The sequence below is a fragment of the Meleagris gallopavo genome, chromosome 2 (assembly GCF_905368555.1).
Source record: "Meleagris gallopavo chromosome 2, MGAL_WU_HG_1.1, whole genome shotgun sequence".
NCBI lineage: Eukaryota > Metazoa > Chordata > Aves > Galliformes > Phasianidae > Meleagris > Meleagris gallopavo.
This window is the reverse complement of record NC_139405.1, coordinates 54,449,334-54,475,006: the sequence shown is the minus strand read 5'-3', so window position 1 is coordinate 54,475,006 and position 25,673 is coordinate 54,449,334. Positions and strand designations below refer to the sequence as shown.

General features: G+C 38.1%; 1 protein-coding gene across 15 annotated transcripts; it reads right to left on the bottom strand.

The window, feature by feature from the left end:
- Positions 1–484: 484 nt before the first annotated feature.
- On the bottom strand, positions 485–25,393 carry BCLAF1 (BCL2 associated transcription factor 1). 15 transcript variants are annotated; one of them, XM_085217232.1, is made up of 15 exons: positions 24,835–25,002; positions 19,813–19,951; positions 18,727–18,800; positions 17,972–18,073; positions 15,816–15,943; positions 14,173–15,078; positions 12,187–12,858; positions 11,904–12,073; positions 9,219–9,324; positions 8,178–8,262; positions 7,337–7,512; positions 6,024–6,204; positions 2,826–2,972; positions 1,006–1,215; positions 485–856 (listed from the first exon to the last, which is right to left on the bottom strand). In XM_085217232.1, the coding sequence occupies exons 5-15, from the start codon at positions 15,917–15,919 to the stop codon at positions 851–853; spliced, it is 2,763 nt and encodes a 920-aa protein (XP_085073358.1). In that variant the 5' UTR covers positions 15,920–15,943; positions 17,972–18,073; positions 18,727–18,800; positions 19,813–19,951; positions 24,835–25,002; the 3' UTR covers positions 485–850. The 15 variants fall into 15 exon arrangements, 13 of the variants coding, with proteins under 13 accessions (XP_085073358.1, XP_085073355.1, XP_085073360.1 ...); XM_085217229.1 differs by lacking the exon at positions 17,972–18,073; XM_085217234.1 differs by lacking the exon at positions 17,972–18,073 and having other exon boundaries at positions 15,816–15,940.
- Between the last annotated feature and the right edge of the window lie 280 nt (positions 25,394–25,673).

Below are 25,673 nucleotides of genomic sequence, written 5' to 3'. Positions count from 1 at the left end.
GATGGAAGACATCACAAGGTATTCATAATACATGACTAACCTGTTCTGGACACAAGTTACAGAACTAAGACAGCTGTAGAGTTTTGTATCAGCTGTAGAAATGGCAGAGAGCACTCCAGTTTTCAGACCTGTTCAGAGTTTCTAGCACCAGTGGTTTGGAGACAGGTTTCTAAAATGCACATTCCAAAAGAGAAATAATCCTGAAACTCACTGAAGAATTCATATACGTATGTATTCCTCAGGCTACTAGAGAACAGTGACAGTTACAATCTTTTAGTTTCTCTCTCTAGCATGAGAAGAAGAATCAAGAATCAACTTATTTCAAGACCTCCTGTAAATGTGATTCTTGTGAACTAATGTATAACCAACCTCATACATGACTTTGTATTCACATTATGACTGGATAACTATAATTAAAAACGTTTTTAATTAAAAAAAGCAACAAAGAAGTAGCAATCAGCTGATAAAAAATGCTCCTCCAAGATTTCAGGTGTGCAGAGCTGGAAGTTTACTTCAGAATAAAACACAGACATAGGGGAGAATCAAAACTTTTAAGAGTTGTACTTGACCATGTATTTGGACAAAGCAGAATTACACTGCATATAACAAACAGTAAAATTTCTTAAAAGTTGTTACAAATATTTTACTTTCTAACTGTACGATCATTAACATAGTTTACTATATCAAGATTTTTTTTTCCTAAAGGCTTAAAACAGAAAAACAATCCTTCTAAACTACTTCCAACAGTAAAATTTAAGTAAAATGCTTACATTCATTTGACAACAAAAAGAACATATTAAAAATGTTGTGTGGGTGGTGCAAAAGCTGCTCTTTCAGCTTTCTTCCAGGGTTATTCCTGCAGAAAGAAAGAAAACAGTCTTCTTGTAAACAGCTAATAACCAAACACTAAAAATATTTTTCCAAGTGATCTTCCACCTCCCCTCCAACAATCACCTGAGATTCTGTAAGAAAATTTCTGTATTTTGCACTTCACAAACTGCTAACCTTTTCCTCCTTGCGTCTGTCCTTTTCTTCGTTGTTCTCCATCGTTTCTTCTTCATCTTCCACAATCCCGTCCCCTTGGTATTTGTCATGTGTCCACTTCGGACTGCTACCTGACTTTTTGAAGTTAAAACGCCCTCTGCCACGCTGGAAAGTACCACGGCCCCTTCCTCGTTTGGCCCAATAATCCACACCATCATCTCTGTCATCATGCTATAATATACCAAACAATAAGGTTACAACACCTTAAATGCTGTACTCTGAACCAAATTTATACTATGTATAGAAAAAACAATGAAGAAAAAAATTGAAAACAATTCAGATAATCTGTATATTACATTATGAAACATATCCCTACAATTCATAATGCTACAACTAAAAGTACCTCGAAAAACCTGATTTAAGAGTCATTATTAGCTGTGGGTATGTCCACCGTGAGTAACAAACCAAATCTGTCACTTATTTTTTCAGTCATCAGAAATAAGTACTCACTATTTTTAGCAAGGAAAAAGCATTAAAGGAAGGAACTCTAGGAATGTGCTTCTTAATTTTTAATTTTTATTATTATTATTATTTTTTACTTTAAGGCAGAGAGAATTATTTATACTTAAGGAAAGATAACTGAAGGTTTTCAGAAACCCTGCTTTGCTTGTGCAAAGTAATGCAAATCATTCTTGAACTATTGAGATCTGATATTAACAATAGAGTTAAGGTTAGTCAGCATTACATTTGCTATCTTGGTGCTAAATACAGAATTGGGCATGTCTTCCATATCCGGACACAAAAGAAAATCATTTAAAATAAAATGTTACACTTGGAAGAATGATGAACACCTGTTCCAACATCTACTTTTTTTTAACTTGTGATTTGGAAAGAAATCTAAACTGTCAAACATAAGTAGCTTACTATATCATTCAAGTATTTACAGGGTGGCTTTTTTTTTTTTTAAACAAACATTCCTGAAGATGAAAAAACTAACAGCTCAAGTCAGTCATTTTTTTTCTAGCTATCATAGAACTTCCTTGTGAACAGTTGATCACATCTCTCTATATGCAGGTGGAAACAGGGAGAAAACTTTGTATACACATGCAAATTGAAGTTGTGTTATTTATTGGATTACCTGTTAATATATTTGTGGGGAAAAAAAAATACTATAAGAAAAGGTCTTATCTTCACTAACGTTTTTCAATGGTGAAAAGATATCCTTAGAAGTTGGTATTGTTAGGGAAATCAGTTGCAGCAGAGACTAAATATTCAGTACACTAAGCTACTCACTGGTTAATTGTATCAACAGTCCTCCATTAATAATCCAGATGGGGGGGAAAAAAGGCATAACTAAGGTCATATGCCTATCATACTACTCAGGTAAGAACAGAAAGGCTGCTAATAGCAAAGTTGGTCCACATCCATCCACACAAATACTGTTAGCTTTTCCTGATCTTTTATTTTTGTGGGTTTCTAGATAAATGTACAGAGCTTGAATGCCAAACTGAGATAAACCCATGAAGACACAGCACAAGTCTTTTTGCTTTTGCTTTTCATATTTTTTTTTGCCAGAGTATGCCTTCTTTCCTATCTCACTGATAACTAAGTTTTAGAGAAGAATTCCACCTTCAGCTTCTCTTGTCTTTCTGCAGCAGGCTGGAAATAACTGAAGCTGAACTAGGCACTGCAAGAACTCGGGTATTTTCTTGATTACATAACTGCAGTCACTCTCTCAACATGCATGCAACTTTTGTAGCCGTCAATCTCCTTAACACCAGACATAAAAACGCACTCGGAAAAAACAAAAGCATGCATAAGATAGAATTCTCTACACCCACCAAGAAATATTTCTTGCTTTTTGGGGTATATTCAGGATCCCACTCCTCTTCCTTCGGTCTCTTTTGAAAAGTAGTATTTGAGTTGCTGGGACCAGTATTTGTTCCAGCAAAGACTCCTCTGGCTCTTCCTCTGCCCCTAATTCGAAACTGATTAACCAAAATGTTATTTTATTTAAGCCATTTACATAAAACCACAACAAAAAGCTCAAGTTTTCTGTACTGAAAATGCTCATTCTGTTCTTAGTTCAAAATATAAAACTATTTTATAAGAAGTCACATACTACCTTAAGTAATATATTCAAGCATTCACTTCAAAATAGTGATTCTACTAAACATAAGAGTTAAAACAAGTACACCTGAGTTCTTGGTATAAATTAACCTACATTCACCAAAGTGAGATTTCCTTTGACTGCTGGTAAGTCAGTCTGCTGCAACAAAGGTCAGAATAAGCTTCTGAAGCCGTTTGCAGACAAAAACAAACAGAAAAGCCTAGACTGAAGGGAGGGGAAAAAAAAAAACTTTTGGGGAGAAAGTGAAATCACTTAGGGAGATAATCGTATCTGTCACGAGAAAATGATTTTAGAATACATACAAATAATGTATTCTGCAAGTAACTGTCTGCTTTGTGCCACTCATTCTCAACTGAGATTCAGCTATGCATTTTAAGACAGATTACATTTCAAATGAGTAAACACTCCTTATCCCAAAAAACAACTCTCTCTATTGTGTAGAGCAACAATCTTGAAGCATCTTTAGTGTTCTTTATCATAAATTAACTGAACTTTAAGATGACAAGATTAAAAAGTTTCACTGCAACACAGAAAATATTTAACTTAGAGTACACTGAGTAGTAATATATTCAGTTTCCTCAGCATGCAATACTTTCTGCAAGCTAAAGACTTAAGCAGGAATTTATCCACACATTCCCCACTTAAGAGAAGAATGGTGAGGTTAGGAAGATAAGATTATTAAAACCTTACTCTTACTACAGAACATGTTTTCTATTTACAAGCTAATTAAAAACAAAACTGGGTCTTCACAGCTAACAGAACTAGGACTGGAAATTAATTTCATTTATTAAAACTAAGTATGGCCCATAAACAGACAGATGTAATTAACTTGAAGAAATAAGAAAAGAGTTCTACGCACACTTAATTCCAGTAAGGTCCAACATCTAATGCAGAATTTATGCTGGACAGCTTTAAAAATGCTTTGAATCAGTCTGAAAAAGTAAAAGGCTACAAAACCTTCCAATATACTTCAGAAATTAAAAACATTCTACTTATCCTTATTTCTGTTTTCCTACTTCAAAATTATTCAGAGCATTTATGGTTTTATGCTACATATAACAAGCACGGAATTCAGCATTTCAGCCTATCAGTACACATTAGTGAAAAGTCAACACTAACTTAACAGCAAACTGACAGTTTAGCTTACAGAAGGATTTCCTCTACCCAGTCAGCCACACTCCCACCATGGTGTTACAGCTTCCTATTTTAGGGAGTATTTACAACAAAAACATTTTCTTTACTCCAAAACCAAAGAAGTACTTACTTGAATTCAGACACTATTAGCCTAAATCACAAAGACGTTTCTACATTAGTCATCTAGTAGTATCTTACAATACTACCCACTCTGTACCCTGAAGTAGAATATTAAAATCAACAGGTTGGCCCATTTAAATACTTCTCTTCAGTTATTGTTTGCTTGATAAGCATTTGTGTGACCGTGTATGTCATTACAGATCAATCAGTTATTAATGCAGTCAATAACTGGCAGTCACCATTAATCATATTATTAGTAACTAATACATTTCCACTTCATAGCTACTTAAATTTCACATGAAGTACTATCTCTCTTTAAGACACGTATAATCTGATTTTATAAAGCAGTAAAGCTGGCACTGATTCTGAGATTAAAAAAAAAAGTATTCTCTTCATGAGAAGAGAGGATTTTAAGCTCTATTTTTAACCATGTGCAGCTAGCTTATGGACCTAGGAAGTGAGTGGTAGTCATATACAGTACCTGTACCATCGAAGTGTTGATACATTTACACCACACACCTGTTCCTTTGTTAATTATATATAAGAACAATAAGGAGGGAAAACTGAATTTTTTACATTAGAAATTTGGCACTTGGATTATTTTTTATTATTATTATTTTTTTTTTTTAAGTAGCTACAACTCTCAAGACTGAAGATTCAAACCTTAAGTGCTGCACATCTCACATGCATTTTAGACAACCTCTTCTCTGCAGTTGAAAGCTTATTTTGCACTACTACAAACAAGCTATATTTATATCAAACAATGCCTCTTTACCTTATTTTGTCTTAAATACAAGCTACACAAAGGAACTATTGGGAAAAGTATGTAATTACTCCTACCCATTCTCTTTTGTCCACCCACAAACAGACCTTTAAGGCATTTTTAATTTTTGCATAGATGTTTTTATTTCCATTAAGGCCTTTTCTATTACTTCTTAATCTTTTTTAACGCTGCTACATTTCCCAGTAAGTTACGTTAATGTGCAACTTTTACCTTCAAAAATGTTATGAAGACCATGAAGGTCAACATGGTATTTTCCAAATCTCAATGCTAAAACACATTCCAGAGCTAGATTAATATAAGCTTGCATGCTTATTGTGGCTAGTCCAGGCTACAGAAAAACTGGAAAGTACCAAGTGTACTATTTCTTCTCCCCAGTATAGTTCTTTTCCAACATCAGTGCCAGTGTTTCATTGTGTGCCACTCTCTCTATTAAATAATTTGCAGACATCACACACAAAGGAGATCAAAGTAAAATTGAAAGTTATGGAGAAAAGAAAACAAACTGTAGAGAGTAACAGGTAATAGATCACAAGATTTCATCTTTATAGAAAGGTCAATTTTAATATCCTGTTAGGATACAGTGTAATTACAAAACAGCAAGGAAGGAATAAACAAGAAATCATTTTTCCAATCCTTACACTAGGGTCTCTAATACTGTACTATTGAATATTTATACACCAAATAAGACTTCTATTGGACAAGGCTGAAAGAAAAGCACTGCAGAATTGGTACATCATGTAAAAGAATTCAAGAATCACAACTATGAAAAGGTCTACACTAACATTAAGTACTGCAACAATTCATTTAATCCGTTACACTATTGTTACAGTCTTCATCATTCAGGGGAAAAATAGGAGAAATGCAACTTACAAAGGTGCCTCTTGGCCTGCTGACTCCTGCAAAACCAGAGTATTCTTTCTGTTCGTGGTGAGTTTTGAACTCTTCATCTCTTTCTTTCTTGCAATCCTTTTCTTCTCGAGAACTGGATGAAGAAGCAGATGGAGAGGAAGATGGAGAAGATCTAGCACGGTCCTGCTCTCTTTTTTGCTTACTGAAAAATAAAAAGATACACTGTGTGCTATTTTAAAAGCACTAGACAGACTGTAACATGCTATACTAAAAGGGGTTTCTTTATATTTAAAAAAACTATCCCCCATCTGGTTATAAAGCCACACATATACGTAATGTATTTCAGATGCTAAGGCAAGATATAGTTTCACTTTCCAGCCTCTTCTTAGACATTTAAATGGACTAAATGTACATTACTGCTAGTGAGTTGGAAAACACCAGTCTGCAAACTGCAGAATTTTTCTAGGTTGCCATTAAACGTTTTGTTACTTTTAAGATCTGCCTTTCTCTGAGGCAGAAAGAAAAAAGCAGAAGCCAAAGGGAGGAACACCCTCAAGGCAAAGCTTTACAGAAATTTTACATAATTCAGTTTGCATACTGTTGAGAACATACAGTATGGGCTGCCCTACGAAGATGCCTGTATGAATTGCCAGTGGAAGATAATGTGGATACCAGAGTCAGAAAGTATATAGGAAACAGGAAGGATAAGTATTCATTGTATACCCAGTACAAAGCAGGATAATAAATCCCACAGCAAGACTTTTGGTAATTCCCTAAAGTTCTAATTTGACCCAACTTAAAAGACATTACTCAAAGGAAGGCTATATCTGATGAAACTCTTACCACTGCTACACAGTATCCACTGAAATATGCTAACCTTTTTTTTCCTTAGAAAATAGACCACTGGCTTTAGGAGAGAAAAAAATAAAAGATTCCCCTTCTCACCCATGTTAAATCTAAGTATCAATAAGATTCTCATACTCTGGGTGTTATGAGTTGAAAAAGTGCGGAATCAAGCATAACGAACCAAAGTTCTTACACAAATTGTTTATAGAAATGTACTGCATTGAAGTCCAACCTCCTGATGTAGCCTGGATAATAGGACAGATTAATTTGTCATTTTTTTTTTCAGTGTTAGCTTGCTATTCCAAAGTTTTTGTCCTCATCCACCATAAGCCGTGTAAAAGACAGATAATACATATTTGCTGTAAAACAAATAATTTTATTTGTTTAAATTTAAACGTTCCATTAGACATCGACAATTGAAAGCAATTAAGCTTACAATTACAAAAGGTTAATTGGAGGCTAAAAACCTAGAGATTTCAAACATTTACCTGTCATCTTTATAAGATTTGTAATCCTTGTAATCTTTTGAAGTTTTCTCCTGCTTTCTTGACCCACTGGATTCCCTGGAGCCCTTTGAGTCTCCTCGCTCTTTACTTCGCTCTTTTCTACGGCGGTCAATGTCATGCCGAAGATCAGCAGAATCACATCTTAATTTTTTATCTCCCTGCAAGCAAAAACATGTTTCTGACTAAGATTTTGAAAGAAAACATCCAGAAGAGAATCTGTGGGGGTGAACCGTGCCTCAATTTTCAAAAAGACAAGACAGAATTTAAAACAACTCTTTACCACATGAACTGAGCTTAAGTTGAATGCCCTTTACAGGCTAAATCTGAGAACAGCTAAGATTTCACATTTTAAACAAGCGTTCCCATTGAGCCAGCAGGACATGTACTGTCTGATGCAGACTGATGATAACATACTTTCTGGTAGGATATCTTGGTATACATTTTTTCCAGTTAATTATAGCTAGCAGAGCACATGTACCTTTATACATTCAGCCATGCTACTGTGCACATCAGCAATTTTTTCTCCTCCCATTCATTGCCTTGGACACAAAACGTGCCAAGAAACAACCAAAAGAAAGGAAGTTAGGAGGCATTTTGATCTTATATGGCATAGTATCAATACATTCATGTTGTACTACACAAACTGGCTTCTTAGTAAGACACAGAAAAAACTTCTGAAATGCAAATATTCCACATAACATAAGTTGTTCTAAAAGACTGAGGTCCACAAACTCACATAAAGTTAGAAGTTCATATTCAAAGGGAAAAAAAAAAAATCACATTAAGTTTAGAAATAGATACTTAACATTTACTTAGAACCTACTTTTTGACTTTCTTCTTTAAAGACCCTCTCTTCACCTGCTAAACGGGTATGCTTCCTCAGGGCACTTGGAGAGATGTCAATCCTCCTAAATGTAAAATAAAAGCAGTGTCTAGCCATACGTGTATGCAACTGTCTATGGCCTCACACAGATCAACAGAAGTCTGAATAACAAGGCACTTTAGCAGCAGAATAAACTCTTGCATATGAAGTCCCACCATCTGAATACAGAAGCAAGCCAAAAATTAAAAACCTTGGTTTTGTTCTTTGAAGTATACTAAAAGACAAATACACTAAAATGGCTGTTTGATTTTTTACATTTCCAGGGGAGATTTCAAGATAATTATTCCAGAAGATTAGTATATATAGCCAGTTTGATATCCAACCTTCAAAAAAAAAACCACCATCAACACTCACAGCTTGTTGTACAGTTAAAGTTACTTCTCAGTTAAGAGATCTTACAAAGCTGAAAACTGAGATCACATAACACCACACACACAACACAAATACAGTATACACTGCATCATCTAACCAGAAGCACACGATCAGAAATTACAACAGCATGCCTCTCTTCTTACCTTTCAGGCTCTAGGATTTCAAGAGAAAAAACTGCTATAAATTAATAGATACAAAAACTAAAGTGATACGAGATGAAACATTTGACACTGAAGAATAAAGCTGAAGATAAAAAAGAAGCCCTGTACAGGCAAGACATTTCTCGCTCAATATTTGAGCACTGTATGTGAAAAAAGTAAACATATACCAAATGAGATGCAGAGGTAGAAAAAAATATATGCTATAAAGCCACAGATGAAGCCAGAGTTGATTCATCTGAGTTTTCTTCTACAGAAACATTTTTGTTTGGTTTTGTTTGTTTGTTTTTTCCCAGGGTTTGTTGTTGGTGTTCTGGTTTGGGTGTTTTTTTTGTTTGTATTTGCACAGAAATCAATAAAGTATTACATATAGAGCAGAAATAAATATTTTGAGTTCTTGAACAAGAAATATTAGCAGATATTATCTGAGACATAAGCAATTAACATATACCTATGTATTTCTGGGCTCTTTTGCCGAGTGCAGTGCTCTTCAGTTGCTTTTTGATATGCAGTGAACCTCTCATTTAGGGTCATTCCAGCTGACTTGAAGTATTGCTCTGTTGGTTACAATAGAAAAACACTGTTTCATTAGTTTAATTCAACTGACAGGTATTTTACTCCTGACAGAAAGGCAAGTAGCAGGCAAAAACAATATTTTCAGTAAAAAATATCAAAACAACAAGCAAGAGTGAGTTTTTCCTATTCTTACACATTCTGTAATCCAAACAAAGATACAGTGCACAGAATCACTGCAAGTCTACTTATAACTACACCATGGCTGTATTAAATCTAATTCAAGCATCATACATGGATTAGACTTGTTCATTTTCAGTGACATTTTTCTCTAATGAAATAAAGGAACAATTTAAGTGATTTTCTACTTTGTCCATAAGAAAAAAAACGTAAGATTACTTCGAGTCGTGAATATTTGCAAGTACATTTTACAACTCATCTCAACTTTAAGTTAGCGTTAATTCAGTGAAAACATTTAAGTAATGTATGTTTCAATAACTACAAGGATGACCTAACAACAAGCCATCTCTTAAAATAATACCATTTCTTGATTTGAAGTTTTAACAATAGCAATTCAAGATAATTAACAACAATCCAAATGTAAATAAATTTAAGCATCTGGCATCTTGGCAAACCTGACAACTTCTCTGACAAATTTTCTCTTGCTTTCAGAGACAGTTAAATTAGCAACAGCAAACTCAAGTTTTCAAACCAGCTCAACAAATGTGTTTAAATGTAATATAGAAATACATAAAGTCATGAGCTATGAAATGTTACATATGAAGCAAGCTATCTGCTTAACAGGTCAACATACATCTGTATCAACTTACCGCCCGGCATCCAGTATTTGTCTCATAACCAACCATTAAAACTTGAAACGGCCACTACAAGGGTAGTGCCTCAATCATAATTCCATCAAACACAGGAATTTGAGCTAGCAACTCTGTTTTTATGCCATTTTTGCCAGGAAGACAGAAGGTTCAACTTTGCCTGTTTGGCATCTGTATCTTTCAACAGCTATTTTAGTTTTGTAACATGGATTTTGCCATTTCAAAACACATTCCAGGACCTATTTATAATGAAAAAGAAAACATCACTGGGCATTTTCAGCTCTACATTAATCAAGAGCTGTTCAGACTGGTCGCATCACACCAATAATGAACATAACTTCAAATCGTCAAAATAGTTACTAAATCTGATCACAGACTGCAGTAAGTTTGAAACGCATAGAGAAGTTCTCCTTTCAAAAAACAGTCATAACTTTACATATACTAAAAACTTGACTAGATACTCTGTTAAGCTGTCATATTTACCAGTTATCTGTTTAACACAAGTCTACAGAAAAAGTCTTAATTTTGTGATCAATACATAAGAGTTTCAATAACATTTCACCTTCAGTTTACATGTGCCATTTAAGCCAAGCTCTCATTGGATATAGACTGTGATCTCTTATCAATAAAATGATTTTCTAGCAATGATTGTTACACTCTAAGCAGGTGTCCCAATAATATTTTGAGTTTGCTATGTTAATATAACCTACTACCACTATTGCTTTTTTTTTTTTCTAAGCAATTCAAAACACACAGTCATTTGGCCTTAGCTGCCTACAGTTACTTCAAAAACAAGATAAGACTTGAAAAAAACACCTCTAGCACCAAATCTTTCCTATTTTAAAAGCTAAAGTATATTTAAAACAATGCACACAGATAGACACACCCAAACTTCTCACCTCATTTAGCATTTTGACATTCCCCTTTTATATGATGATATGGTAAGTAACGTTCACCAGCAAATTCTTTCATAGTATATTAAATACAAGAATAAGACAACAGCCTGGTAAAATTTAAGTAAATGCTACAGAAAAAAAAAAAAAGAATTTAAAAACACTCTAGATATCCTCACTGGATTTTAAGGAATTATCTATTCTTGAATGAGAAAACTTTGCCGGTATGTGACTTGAATAAAATACACCCACTTTGTCGGATTTTTCCCCCCCCCACAAGGAAGTACTTTAATTTTATTATAGCAAGCAACAGGCACTAATGTTTGGAAAATAATTAGCATATAAACAATTGATGGAGATTTACTTAACCCATGCTAAGCCTCTAGAAGTTAGATTCTCACATCCAACAATACTGTTAAGTACGAATAAAAAGAAGCAGTGTATTTTAAGATCATTTAGAGAACCACTTCTTACACTTTATTAGTTTGAGACCAAAACCAACTTTCCATTAAACATGTGGATATGAGTTTTAAGGTGCTCCAAAAGGAGATGCAATGCTATATGAAGTGGTGAAATGACATTCAAATAAAATTAAAGTAAAAAGATTAAGCAATTTAGTATGCTTAAGCTTTAATAAAAAAATTTAACAAAGTATGTGCTACTTTGGCTTAAAAATTTAACAAGAAACATAGTATGACTATTCTAATTCTCTACAGTGCTTGCTTTTTTGATACTTGTTTTGGTGGCTATTATTTCTCTAATTATTATATGTATACCTCAAAGGAAAAGTTCAACTATATCAACATTAAGAAGGCTGAAATCTTCCTGTACTACAGACAGCAAACAGTCTTAGCTAGCAGTCTTAAATGCTATTGCTGAATGAGTAAATTGAGCACATACCTTTGACATGATGAACCAAGGACACTATATGCTGAATAAATGACTCTGACGTGCTTTTGCTGGCCTGTGGCAACTTAATGTGGTCAAAGATGGATCTGAACTCTTGCTCCTTCTTGACGGAATGGACAAGTGTGCTAGCAAGCAGCCTGTCTTTAGTCAAGGAAGCGGGTCTAAAAATGCATCAACAACAGAAAAGACACACAAAAAGAAACCACTAGTTTAAATAAAGATGAGTGACAATGCAAGCAGGTGGAAAACCACTTTGTCAAGTGGAATAATTTACCTATTGGAATCGTCAAGAGGTACGGGTGCCATTTTGAGTTTAACTTCAGGACGATGGGAGTCACTGGCTATCATTTTGATCCTAAGTGGGCTCTCCTCTCTGAAGGTGGATTTTTCTCTCGCATCCAGATTCTTGTGTAGAGGGGGACTGTAATCAAAGAGTTCTTTGAGCTTTTCAGACTTTACCTGCTCAGGTGACTGAGTTTCTTTCTTCATCATTAGTCTCTCAGAACTCTTGTCTTCGTCCTTGTGCTTATCTTTTGTTGTACTAGGCCTTTCCGCTATATAGCCAGTCTCTTTAGGCTTATAACTTTTCTCATCTCTAAATCCATCGCTCTCTCTATTGCCCTTCATTGTTATTTTAGATTTGTATTTGGTTCCTTCCTCCTCAGCATTCCGGTGAGATGCAGTAGGAAAATTTTTACCCTGATCTGCCAGGACAGACTTTCTGAACTGTCTGTAATCCTCTGTCTCCTCTGTGTCCTCCCCTTCAGAGTCATTAAACTTCTCTTTCCCAGTCTCTTTATCAACGAAAAAGTCTAAAGTTTCCTGATCCTCCCATTCCCTTTCTCCCTCTGTCCTCCCTTTTTCTGATCCTCTCTCCTTCTGGGCCTCCTTCTCCCTGGTATTACCCCTATCAAGCAGGTATACTCTAGACTCTTCATCTGTGTACCTGTGGATAGCAAAGAAGAGACTGGTAACTCTGGATTGCATTCATTCCAGTTCACTTGCATTCCTCTTTCGTGTCAATCCCACACCAAAAAGAAAAAACATACTCCACTGAGCCATTCAATTTCAGCAAGTAAATTTCACACAGTTCATACTGTACTAACTGTCATCTACGCACTAGTGGAAACATCTGAAGAAAATAATGCCCTTCTGTAGAACACGTAGAAATTCTCCACTAGAGTTTGTAAAAAGAGCTAGTGGTTAGTTTGTTCATTCTAATTTGGTACACAGCTTCACATACACTTACACCAGTCCTTTTTCCCAATTAAAATAATAAAAAACTCAAATCTGAATTAACTGTATGTCCTAACTACATTCACAAATTGGTTTTAGCTACAGCTTGTACACTATCTTCACATAGGTCCAAAACACATCCACCAGAAGCAGTAAGTCTAACCTCAAGCAAGTCTGACTTCTTGATTATTTTTTTTTTTTTCATTTTCCATCAGTATATTTTCACATACTAAAAATCACTGACAGGGCAAATTCGTTTTTAAATCATGTGACCATATCTATTTCTGTCTATAATTCATTTTTCTAATAAACCCACCAAAATGCACGGTAAAGTAGAAAGAAACAGTCTTAACATCAATAACGTAAGATAACTTCCTTCTTCAGTTGCTACTGTATCAGGTATATCAAATATTTTGAGAACAAATTTGGAAAAGCATGCATTCCATTGTTCCTCACATCAGTAAAATTATGTCCCAAGAATATTAAGACCTACCCAACCTCTTAAGTAACAGATGTCAAGAAAAAGTTGTCACATAGCACCATACAATTAGCAATGAATGCTGTTTACGTTAACAAAAAAATCAATCATAATACATCTCCGCTTTCAGACTTTGCATTTCAAATTACATAGAGCATTAAAACATTAAAGTGCTTGAACAGAAGTCAGTGTCAAACAAGCAAGTCTGATCCATCATTCATTAAAATATTAATTAATATTTTTCTGAACAGTAAATGGAATACAGGAAGATGTACCACAAACAAAAAACACGAAGGAGTCCTACAGGGATACTGATCCCTGTCCCCACTAATCACCCAACAGGAACTTGAAGCATCAAGGAGGAGAAAGTTCTATTCTAACCAGACTAAAATTCTTAAAAATATTCATCAGTATTTCATATTCCCTTTTCCAAGGCACAGTGATGATCTTGTAAAAATAAATAAATAAATAAATAAATACTGTTACAGGGTTTTTTTTGTTTGTTTTTTTAAAGTTGCAACGTTAATTTTACAGTTTAATTCCTACCTTTTCAGAAACTTTCCACCTTTTACAGTTTCCTGTTCCCCAGTCTCAGGATAAAACGAACGTGTTCGAGGCTCCTCACGGGGAGCACTCTGTGAAGGGATTGTCTTTGCAGGGCTTCTCCTCGAAGGGATGTGATGCAATGGGCTATTCTGAGATGGACTATAACGGCTAGAACCATTTCCAACGGAACCAGAGCCAGACCTCTCAGGACTATGCTGAATGGAATGGGAATGTTGAGGTGTGTCCTTTGCTGAGTGGGCTGTACTAAGCAAAGGGGCATCAGAGCAAGATGAACTCTGACTAGGCGGGGTGGCAATAGAAGGACTGTGGGGTGACCTTGGACTGTTATCATACGCTGAAAGGCCAGGCCAAATGTCGCCAGAAGCTGCTGATGATTTATTAAAATCGTCAAGAGATTCTGATGGGTCATGTTCAAACGTATCTTTCTGTTCGTCTTGTGATTTATTTTTCAAAGGGCTATCTTGCAAAGGAGCCCCTTCAGTTTTCTTTGCCTGCTTTTCCATAGACCCACGTCTTTTGGAAGAGACAGGTGATTTGCTGTATGGGGATGAAGAACGAGATGAAGAGGACCTTGGGGACCTGGAAGATCTGTAAGATCGACGAGATCTGCTCCGGGACCTCTGTGAAGACACAGACCTTCGCTTTGGACTTCTGGAACGTGAACGGCCACGCCTAGGGCTTCGGGAGTGTCTTCGGTTCCAGACAGGCCTATAACCTCCACGATGGTATCTACCACCTCCTCCTTGGTAATACCCTCTACCTCTTCCTCTGTAACCATAGGGACGTCTCATTCCTCTATTATTTCTGTAATCTCTGCGATAATCTCTAGAATAAACACGATCCCTGCTGCGAGATCGTGAGTATGTCCTTGAACGAGACCTAGAACTAGAATTAAAAAACAAACGTTAACATCTGACAACTGGAGACAGAAAAAGAAGTGCCTCAAGACTAAATGCTAGACCTCTCTAATACAGTCAGAATGGTAAATGCAGAATAACAGTCTTCAAGTAAATTTTGCAGTATATGATCTCTATTTTAATAAACATTGATCCTCCAAGGAATTGTGAAACTTAGACTTCAGCATCACATGATTAAGACGTTACCAGCCTCAATGGCTTGCTCTGCTGTTTTTGTTTGGTTGGTTTAAGAGATCACCACCACTCTGGAGCATGGCACTCAGTTCTCCATCCACCACTGTTCATAGCCTGGAACACGACATTAGATCACCTCCAATTTAATTGGATATACCAGCCTGTAGACTGCAGCAGCTGATAAGACAGTAAACACTGAATTCTGCCATCTCTTATTAAAGAAGTGGCTATGTCCAATGGTAAGAAAGTGAAGGAAAAGACTGGAGGCAACTGAGAAGACAAGGTAAAGTTTATCTGCTGAAGCCTTAAGTTACTCCAGACCTGAAAAGCTACATGAAAAAGGCAGAAAAAACTATCAGGGAAAGAGACAGGACAATTAAAATGTCATGTGAAAGGGGGCAGAAGAATTAAATCAAGAACGTATCAGGAAGAACCATTAGCATTCTGAAACTATACCGAGGTACAGGAAAGATACAGGAAAAGAGCAGAACAGTCAAATTTTAAACAAACAGAAGTTTGACGTGAATATACCTGTATCTCTTTTTTCTAGAGTGTGACCTGGATCTTGATCTAGAGCTGGACTGGGATCTGGACTTCGATCTTGAAGAATGTGATCTAGAGTTAGATCGACCCATTTTTTCCCAGTAGATAAACTTCTTCTGAGAAGGAAAAACAGTTGAAGGGAGGAGAAAGAGAGGGATGGAACTATTTAGAGACCATGTAAATAATGTAAGATTTTAATCCTCTAAAACAAGAATATTAGGAAGAAGTATAGCACTACCTAAACAGAAAAATTTTGAAGAAAATACATTAGCAACTTAAATCTCAACATACAACATTTTAAACAATATAAGACTTAACACAACTACAGTGCAAGCTGTTTGTCTGAAAAGATAACAGGTTTCTCAGGTTTAATTGCAAACTGATCCTGTATAAAAGGAGATGGAAATGGAGGCAATGGAAAAAAACATTTCTACAAATTAGGACAAGAAATAATGCAAGTCTAGACCATTATACATTTGTGATCTAGATCTAAACTAAAACTAAGCTATAACTAAATTTAAATATTCTGTTCATTTTACATAGTTTATAGTTATGACCACAGAATATTGGTCAGAACTGCCACGTACTCCCAGCCCTCCTCCTTCAAATGAAGCCTTTGAAATTTCTACTACTCAGGCTGGAATCACTGTGTAGAGAAATTTTTATTTTTTTTATCCAAAGCAACATGATAATTCAAGCCTATACTTGAATTTGACTCAGCATTTGTTCATTTCTATTCTGAGACAATTCTATTTTGTTTCACACAGTATCTTTCTGTAAAAAATGTCCAGCACATAGCTAGACCAAAACATGGTGCAAAAGCAAGCAATCAGCCAATGGGTCAGGCCCAAAGGGTTATACTAAATGGGGTTACAGCAAGTCAGTCACTAGTGCAGTTCCCCGTGACTCCATTTTAGGGCCAGCTCTCTTAAGTGACTTGGCTGTAGGACTAGAAGGTGTTTTGAGCAAACTTAATGCCAATACGAAACTGGGAGGAGTTACTGATTCCACTGAAGGTGGAGAGGCCTTGCCAAGAAATCTAGTTGCAGACAGCCAGGAAGGCCAAACATATCCTGGGGTCCATCAAGCATTGCATTTCTAGCTACTCTACACTGCACTGTTGTAGTCTCACCTTGAGTACTGTGTGCAGTTTTGGGCACCACGGTACAAAAAGGACATAAAACTATTAGACAGCATCCAGATGAGTGCTACAAAAATGGCAAAGGGTCCAGATGGGAAGACATGTGAGGAGTAGCTGAAGACCCTTGGTTTGCTCAGCCCAGAGTAAAGGAGACAAGAAGGGGAAACCTCATGACAGCTATGGCTTTCTCAAAAGGATAAGACAGGAACAGGTACTGATCTCTCTCTGGTGATAAGGAACAGAACCCAAAGGAACAGCATGAAGCTGCAACAAGGGAGGTTTGAGTTGAATATCAGGAGAAGGTTCTTCACAGTAAGGGTGGTCACACACTGGAACAGCCTCACCAGATAACTGGTTACAGCACTGAGCTTGCTGGAGTTCAAGAAGCATCTACACAACACACACAGACATATGGTCTAATTTTTGGGTGGTCCTGTGTGGAGCCAGGAGTTCAACTCAGTGATCCTTAAGGGTCTCTTCCAACTTGGGATATTCTGTGATTCTGTAATCTATGACTCCACAAAGTTTCAGTGGAAGTCTAAAATATTCTCAAAAAGCAACGTATAAACTCTTTAATTTCATTTAATAGTAACAATTTTACCTCATTAACTTTTTCTTTTGAGATTGTCCCGCTTAAAAAATAATGGGCTGCAGGAGAACAACAGAATATAAACTGTTGACAATCAACTATTCACGTTTTCAGCCCTTAATATGCTATCTACAATTATTAATAACCACCAATACAAATGGAGGAAAAAAAAGAATCAACTTTTAGCATTCTTCATTGCTTCATTTCAAGCATGAAATCTCCAAATTATCATAATGAAAATACAAGCACAACACAACAAGCACTTTTTGTTACAATGAACTTTATGCATATAGTTGATATATTATCTGAGAAGAAATACTGAAGACAAATAAATTGAATTACAGCTCAAAGTTAACAAAAATCACAGAGATTTTATACACATGTAAGCAAATCCAAAAGAAAAAACAGACCAACCTTTCCCTATCACTGGTCACTCTTGCCCCATTTAACTTTCCCCCATCACAGTTGCACTGAGTCTGTGTGGCCCCAAAGAGACTAATCTCATCTGAAACTAACCTAGGGAAAATATATATTGCATTATATTATATATATTTTTAAAATAATATATAATACAGTTTTAGCCTAAACTAGCTTTCTAATTAACTAAAACTATTTAACTCAGAGAATACATTATAAGCTGTCTGTAAAAGGCTCCTTCCATTTAAAAAAAAGTAAATGAACATAAAATCAGAAGATTGATTTTAATTCTTTATGTTCAATTAAATGCACGGAAGAGGGACTACAATCTCTTATGTTATCTAGTTCATAGACAAGTTTTTAAACAGCTACAATACATGAAGTATACCAATTTTCCTAGAGCAACAGAAAAAATGGTTTTCTATTAAAAGGAAATTTCAGACCAAACTTTAGATATACAGGAAGTCTACACAACCTAATTTAAGTATTAGAGGAAATGGAATATTGGATTTTCCCTGTACAGAACAACATTTGTACATTTGCATTCTTATGCATAACAAGTGAATACGTGGTACACTAGTTGACATTTACATATGAGACAATAGTTGACTTATACAGAACATACATTAAACTCAGATTTATATAGTTCAGTTAACCATCAACATAAACTTTAAGAAAAAAAAGCAACGTTGATTTTTTGAAATGGTTGGGTTCAATCAAAACACTTAAAAATAGAATTAAATTCACCTTACCTCAAGCCACAGGTCTGTGTCAATCAATCAGTTATTTTAAAATTCTCCGTTTATGCTTTCAGCAACACAAATCCCTACAGAATAGAAAAAAATGACCATGAGAGACAAGTACTTTCATGAAAGGATCATTAATTCCTGGTTAAATGGGTTCAAAGATTAAACTGTTTATCACGAAAAGGCAACACAAGAAACAGCAAATTTAGTCCTAGCCTAGTGAAACCACACATTGAGATATGGAGCAGCTTATGTGTTAGCTGCTGCCAAGAGCAAATTATCAGTCCTTAGTCCTGCTTCCAGGGCTGTATAACCTTCAGCCCTTAAACCTTTCAGGTCCTTCAATGAGAAGGTTTCTGACAGACACTCAGTGTTCACTTTCATATGGTTAAATTAACTAAGTTAAGTTAACTAACAAAGACCCAAACAAATGCCAGATCGAGATTAAAAAAGAAGACAGCATGCAGTCAAGAGGATGAGGTGGCAAATTCATGTGAGAGTTTGAACTCTTAATACACAGCTTTGTACTTAACTGAAATGATCTTTTTTTCAAAAAAGATACGGGATATGGGCTTAGTAAAACAGCAGCTTTATTTTTAGATTTCTCTGCAACATTTATACAAGAACTATTCTGTTACAGTTTCCTATTTAAATAGGAAACATTTGCATAACTTTAAATAACCAGCATTTTTTTTCTCAAAGAAAAAAAACAAGTTTTTGCAGGTAAATAGAAATAAAATATAACTGAAATAACCAACCACTCTCAAAAGTAAGTTTTTCACTGGCCTCAACCTTAATTACTTCAAAGACTTAAGAATATACAAATATATATTCACAAATACACACTTGTAATCTGACTTGATATTAAGAAAATTTTCAAATGCCATGAAAGTGACTCAGAATTTTGTCCCAGTTTGATACAGACAGGCTGGATCTCCTAGAAATTCTGCATTTCAGCAACATGCTCGTTAAAGCCAAAGACGTTAACTGTTCCTAAATCACACTTGTAGATGAAGGAAAAATTGAAAACACCTGAACAAAAAAAAAAGTAGCACTTGTTTTGATAAACCCTGCTATCAAAATTCCACTTACCATTCACTAGTAGTGACCAAGATATTTCCAATTTTTACAAAATATATGCTTTAACAAGTTAAAGTTTTTACTTCTCATCATCAGCAAGCATGAGTCTCTGAAGGAGCACAGTAGTGTATCGGACCATTTCAGATCTTGTCTAGACAAAAGGTGAGATGGCATTAGCTAGCAAAGGTTAATTAGAGCATTCTTACACAGAAAAATTCATACAAACTTCAGCTAAGTGGTTGAAGTTCAGTGCTAGATTTTAAAATCAATATTTACTATATTTCGATGTTATCTCTACATCCAAGTTTTAAAAACAATTGGCTGCTGCTAACTGAAATCAGAATCCTAACTTAGACAAGTGTTTGCATCACCCATGGGATATACCATGGCTACTCTTTTTGCCAACTACTTGAAAACAAGAGTGTTGAATAAAAAACCTTAAATACTGAACAGAATATCTCAACTACTTTCAGTTTTGCTTCCATTTAACTGTTACAAATGCTTGACATGCAAAAAATCTTTTTCCAAAGAACTTTCACACATGGGAGCAGAAATGAAAACACTGTCTAGACTTTTTTTTTTTTCAAATAAAGGTTTGGCAATGCGTATATTCTTACAGTGTGCAAGAATTAAAATAGTTGATTGATCTCTATTACAGAGAATTTGAAAAACAGTGGTACATAAAGAGTTACATCACCAGCAGCCTCTTCCTGGGGACTCTCTTGTCCCCACTGTCACAGTCTGAAGTCACATCATGTCAGGCAACACAACAAAAAAGAGAGATGCTATACACATCACATTTCTAAGCAGTAACATTAATCCACAAATCAAAAGACCAGCTGCCTCACTTACGTGGCTGCATTAAGCTTATCTCTTGACCAGTCTCAGGTGACCTAGAGGTTGCAAAGCTGTGCATGAAGAATGTGATGCAAGATGCCTACTGCTGAGCATTTAAAGAAGGAACACAACTGCAAGAAACACGGTCTATATCTAAAACACCAATGCTGTTATCTGCGTGGTTCTGGCAACTCGAGCTTCTTTTCCCCTTGCTTTCTGCACTAAATGTGGGAAAATCGATGCTAAACTCTCAAGCATTTCATCACGGTGTCAGAAGAAAGCTGGCTATTACAAAGGAAGCTTCTGTAGCTCGACAACATTAAGTCAGAACAAGCTGGCACTACTCGTGTAAAGAAACAGTCCCATCCCCGCAGTTGTCTAGTAACTCACATTCCTGATGGTTTTCTCCCTTATGCCAGCACAAGTATTTGAGCAGCCACACTGTGAACCAGACCAGAAAACATAGAGATCACGTGATTAGTTGCAATACAAATGATTTTGCAGTATGGCTCATGACACAACCCCACATCTGGACCACGACAGGTAAGCTGCAAGTAGCCACCATTCAGGATTGCTTCCTTTGGCAGCAGTGCAATCTTTAGGCTTCCCTGAAACTAGCTTTGAAAGGCAGCAACAAACTCTGATCTTAAGCTTTTTAACAGTACTTGCAAGCAGAGTGCTGTTAAAGAAAACATACTACCAAACCTTGACACAGCCAACTGCATATCTTTCCAGAAATGGATACTGAGTCACATTAGTAATCAAGCAGTCAGTAAGTTTCTTAATGTAACAGCAGTATATACAGGTGCCTTAAATCAGCCTCAGCCACCAAGCAAAAACAAGATATGCCCTACAATCAGCAACACTACAACGAGGAAGTAGACGTCACTGTATTTTTCTTTCAAACATTCCAAATACTTAAGGATAAAAACCTGTTTCTGATTCCTTTTAAATATTTTTATGAGCCTTTCTCACTACACTGATGTTAAAGCTTTTTGACAGATACTGCAGACACTACATATCTGCTAAACACACTAATTCAGAAATTCTACACCATATGGAAGCTTAAATAGGTATTTTAGATTAATTATCCACATTTATACTAGCAAAACACAACTAAAATAATACCGAGCTGAGAGAGAGAGCAATCTCATACTTACTTAATAGCTGTTATTACTCTTGTTTATGCATTACTTGAAAGCTATCAATAAGATTTAATTAAAAAAATCTTGTTAAAGAAACTCACAAGCTGTTGTCAAAAATGCATTTTCATTCAGAGATCCAAGCTTCAAAAGAAAAAGGATTATACAACAAGAATCAGGGGATAAGCCAGTCCTCAAGAAATCCTACAGAATTCCTAATAGTCTTTCATTATACATATGCTAAATTAAAGAGAAGTCGGTCTTTTTAGGACAGCAATGTAAGGCACCTATTCAGTGCTTGTGTATCTGCCATAAAATAACCACGCATTCTGATCTATTCTCTACCTCCTCTTGTTTTAAATGTCCCCAAGTTTAACGGCAGCACATTACAAAAAACAATAGAACACAATTCATTAGCAACTGTAAACCTGTACCTCCTGGATAATCACTGCCCAGAATTCTACCAATACTACTGAAATATCATAACAAATTTAACCAAACTACCTCAGGCTGTACAAATAAGAGCTGGGTAACACATTTTCTTCCTACTTCATTTTTTTTCCCTACCATTTCTATCATCGACCTTTCTTACCATCTTCATAATGCTTGCATGATTACAAAAACTGAACAAACTCACATAAAAAAAATTACAGCATGAAATTCAGCTGAAACAGTCAAATAAACAGAACATTTGTGTAAAAATATAATTCCTAATTTATCCATTTTTAGTACAAAACTACAGAAAGTATATGTAAAATTATTTAACAACCAATCTCCAAATAGAAGCAAGAGCAGCTCTGTAGAATAATCGTATGATTGATAGCTGTTCTGTTATGTAAAACTAAAGACAAACATAACCACATTTCTCTTCTAACTAAAAACACCAAAATCAAAATGATTATTTCTATGAATTTTGTCAAAACAAAAACAAAACAAGAGAACTGCTGCTATTTTGTTTGGCTTTTTTTTTTTTTTTTTTTTTACTTTGTTTGTTTGCTTAATCAGATGTTTTCATACTCCCTTCAAGAGTGGTTTCTACAATCTCTTTACAACAGTCTGCTGACACAAAGGGCCATCCTCCCCCTCCTCACTCCAAAGACTGATACGCAGAGGTACGCGGTGAGCTGAACTGATTCAGAATAAAAAACATCAGGAGAGAAAGACGAAGCTGACTTTAGAGCCACATCACCTTCCAGATCCAGCTTACCACAAGGCTGGGTGAGAGCCAATGCCAGCACAATGGCCAAGAAAACAAGGCACCTCTTTTGAATACGTTCGGGAAAAACTCTCCCAACAGACTGAATAGAGTCTCACATCCTTCAGTGGTTTCCCTTACCTACTTCCACTACACTTAAACAAACCTCAAATGCTCTCTGGCATTCCTTATGCTCATAAAGAACAAGTGCTCCTTCACAACCAGCCAGAGTCGAATCCACCTCAATAAGCGTAACCCATCTACAAACAACAGCTCCCTGCTGCTTCAAGTTTTCTGCAGCCCCCACTCCAACAGGATCTTCCTCATTGTATGCGTGCCCTGTCACATCTCCAAGGAAAGCAGACATAGCCTTCACCTGTGGACTGCTGGAGCCAGCCTCTCAGAAGCTTTACTCCAGCCAGTCAGCTCAGGAGAGAGCCAGCCACCCTCAAGTACTGATACATGTAACACATTAAAACTCTTCCAGCCACTCAGCGCTGCTGTCACTCAACACCAGAAGGGATCAGTAGGAGGAAGCAACTCTTCCCCCCTCGCCACCAGAAGCTACATGGTCGAAGTGCGTTCTATGCTAAAATTTGTCCCTTCTTGCTTATCCCCTTTGTTTAATGCAACAAAAAGGAAGCACAAGAAGGAAAACAGCTGGGCAGTATTTTCCTGGGAACCCATACTCTAAATCACCCCTTTCCAAATTGAGAACAATTTTTCTGAGAGATGTTTTTAATATACCTACAGCAAGCCATTATTTAATCTCAAATAGCTCCGTAAGTGACTGTGGAGCACTCCTTTGTTTTGCATGCCCCCTGGTCCTCCTGTAGGAAAATTTAACTGTTAGAGCAAAACTTTGATCTTTGTGATAAAGGAGTGACAAGTCGTAGCGAGGTGTTACAGGATCACCGCCACACGCAAAACAAAAAGCTGATTTCTTTATGAAAACTAAAGGTTCCGAAGCAAACAATAAAGGACAAGAACCTGGAGCAGTGGTACACCACGGTGCGATAGGGTTGGGGATGTAACAGCCTCGTTCAGGGAGGGGCACAAACACCAGCAACGAGGGGTCGGATGGAGATTTCTAAGGAGGGCAGCGAAGGCCCAGCAAGGGAGCAGCAGCAGCACAGCATTAAGGCATTAAAACACAGGGGCCCGAACAGCTTTCAGGCCCGAGGGGAAGTTCCTGCCGCAGGCCCAACACCAATAGCACGCAGGGCAGCATCTCCTCACTCCAGCACCCTTTACTCCCCGCGAAGGCAGCAGAGCGGTCGCCCATCCAGTGACCAACGCTGCTCGGCGACCCCTCGGGCTCATCTCCCCCAGGAAGGGCGGAGAGGGCCATGGAACCAGCCGAAGGTGTGCGGGCCCGCCAGGAAAGGGCAGCCTTAGGGAGGCCTAATGAGCCCGGAGCGGCCCTGGGCCACCGCCCTCCCTCCCCTCCTCTACCTTAGCTCCCGAGGCGCCGTGCAAGCTCGGGGCAGAGCGCCGCCGGCTGGACCCGACTCCCGCAGGAAGCGGCGGCTGCGGCGCGGCCCGGCCCCTCCCCTCCTTCCCGGGGCGGTTGGCGCCGCCGCCTCAGGGCCTGGGGCGCGGGGGCGGCGCGGCGGATAATGGCTGCGGCGCGCGGAGGTCACGCGGCGGGGGAAGGGCGGGACGGCACCGCACGGCGGAGGTGGTGGGGGGGAGGGGAGAACGGAGCGGCGGCCGCGCGCGCGCGCGCGCGGGGGAAGAGGCCGCCCCTCAGCCTCAGCCTTCCCTCCCCCTTCCCCCGCGGCAGAGTACGGCCGCCAGCACGCAGACAGCGTCCCGCCAAGTCTCGCCGCAGCCCCCTCCCCTCCGCCCCTTCCTCACCTGGCGGGCGGAACTCCCGGCGGCCCCGCTCCCTTATGGCTGCTCGTCGGCCATTTCCCGTCTCGCCGAAGGAAGAGACGCGGGGCCCACAGGGAAAAAATAATCAACCACCATAGAGAGCGGAGGGACGACTGCCGCCGCGGGGCGCGTCACTTCCGCTCTGCGTGGGGTGGTGCCGGCACCGCCAACCGCCCGGGCGCCATCTTGGTTTTGGGTAGCCGGCCGCAAGCAAGATGGCGGTCGCGGGGTGGGCGGGCAACCAGGGAGCCTGAGGCCCGGGGGCAGTATGGGGGGCCCTGCCCTAGTGTCCGTTCCAGCCCCGTCCCAAGGCCCAGTCGTGTCACGCGATGACAGCCTTTGTCTCCTCCCGCCGTCGCCTTTAGTTCTCTCCTTCTGTAAGGGCCCCGGTGTGGTTACCTGTCGGGGAGGGAGCGCGTCCTTCCAGGGGCGCAGTGTGAAGGGGGCCGAGTGCAAAGCGGGGCCCGGCCTGCGGATCACAATCGGGAGGCATTGGCAATGCTCCGTGCAGCTGGAAGGAGCTCGCCTAGCAGCAGCGCTTTACTGCAGCAGCTTTTGCAGCAGATGTTTGCATATCGCTTGGTTGCAATGCATCAGCGCAACGTTTGGGAACGGCGGAGCCGAGGAAATTAGCTGAGTGATTACTCTGCCGCGGAAAAGTGCGGTAAAGGGCTGCAAGTGAGCAGCGTTAGCTGGTGCACAGAGATCACACACAGACTCGTAGGGACTGGAATGGACCTCTAGGATAATGTAGTCCAACCTTGGCTGAGCACGGCCTCAAACAGCAGTTCACACTACTCAAATCTCACTGGTCTGATACA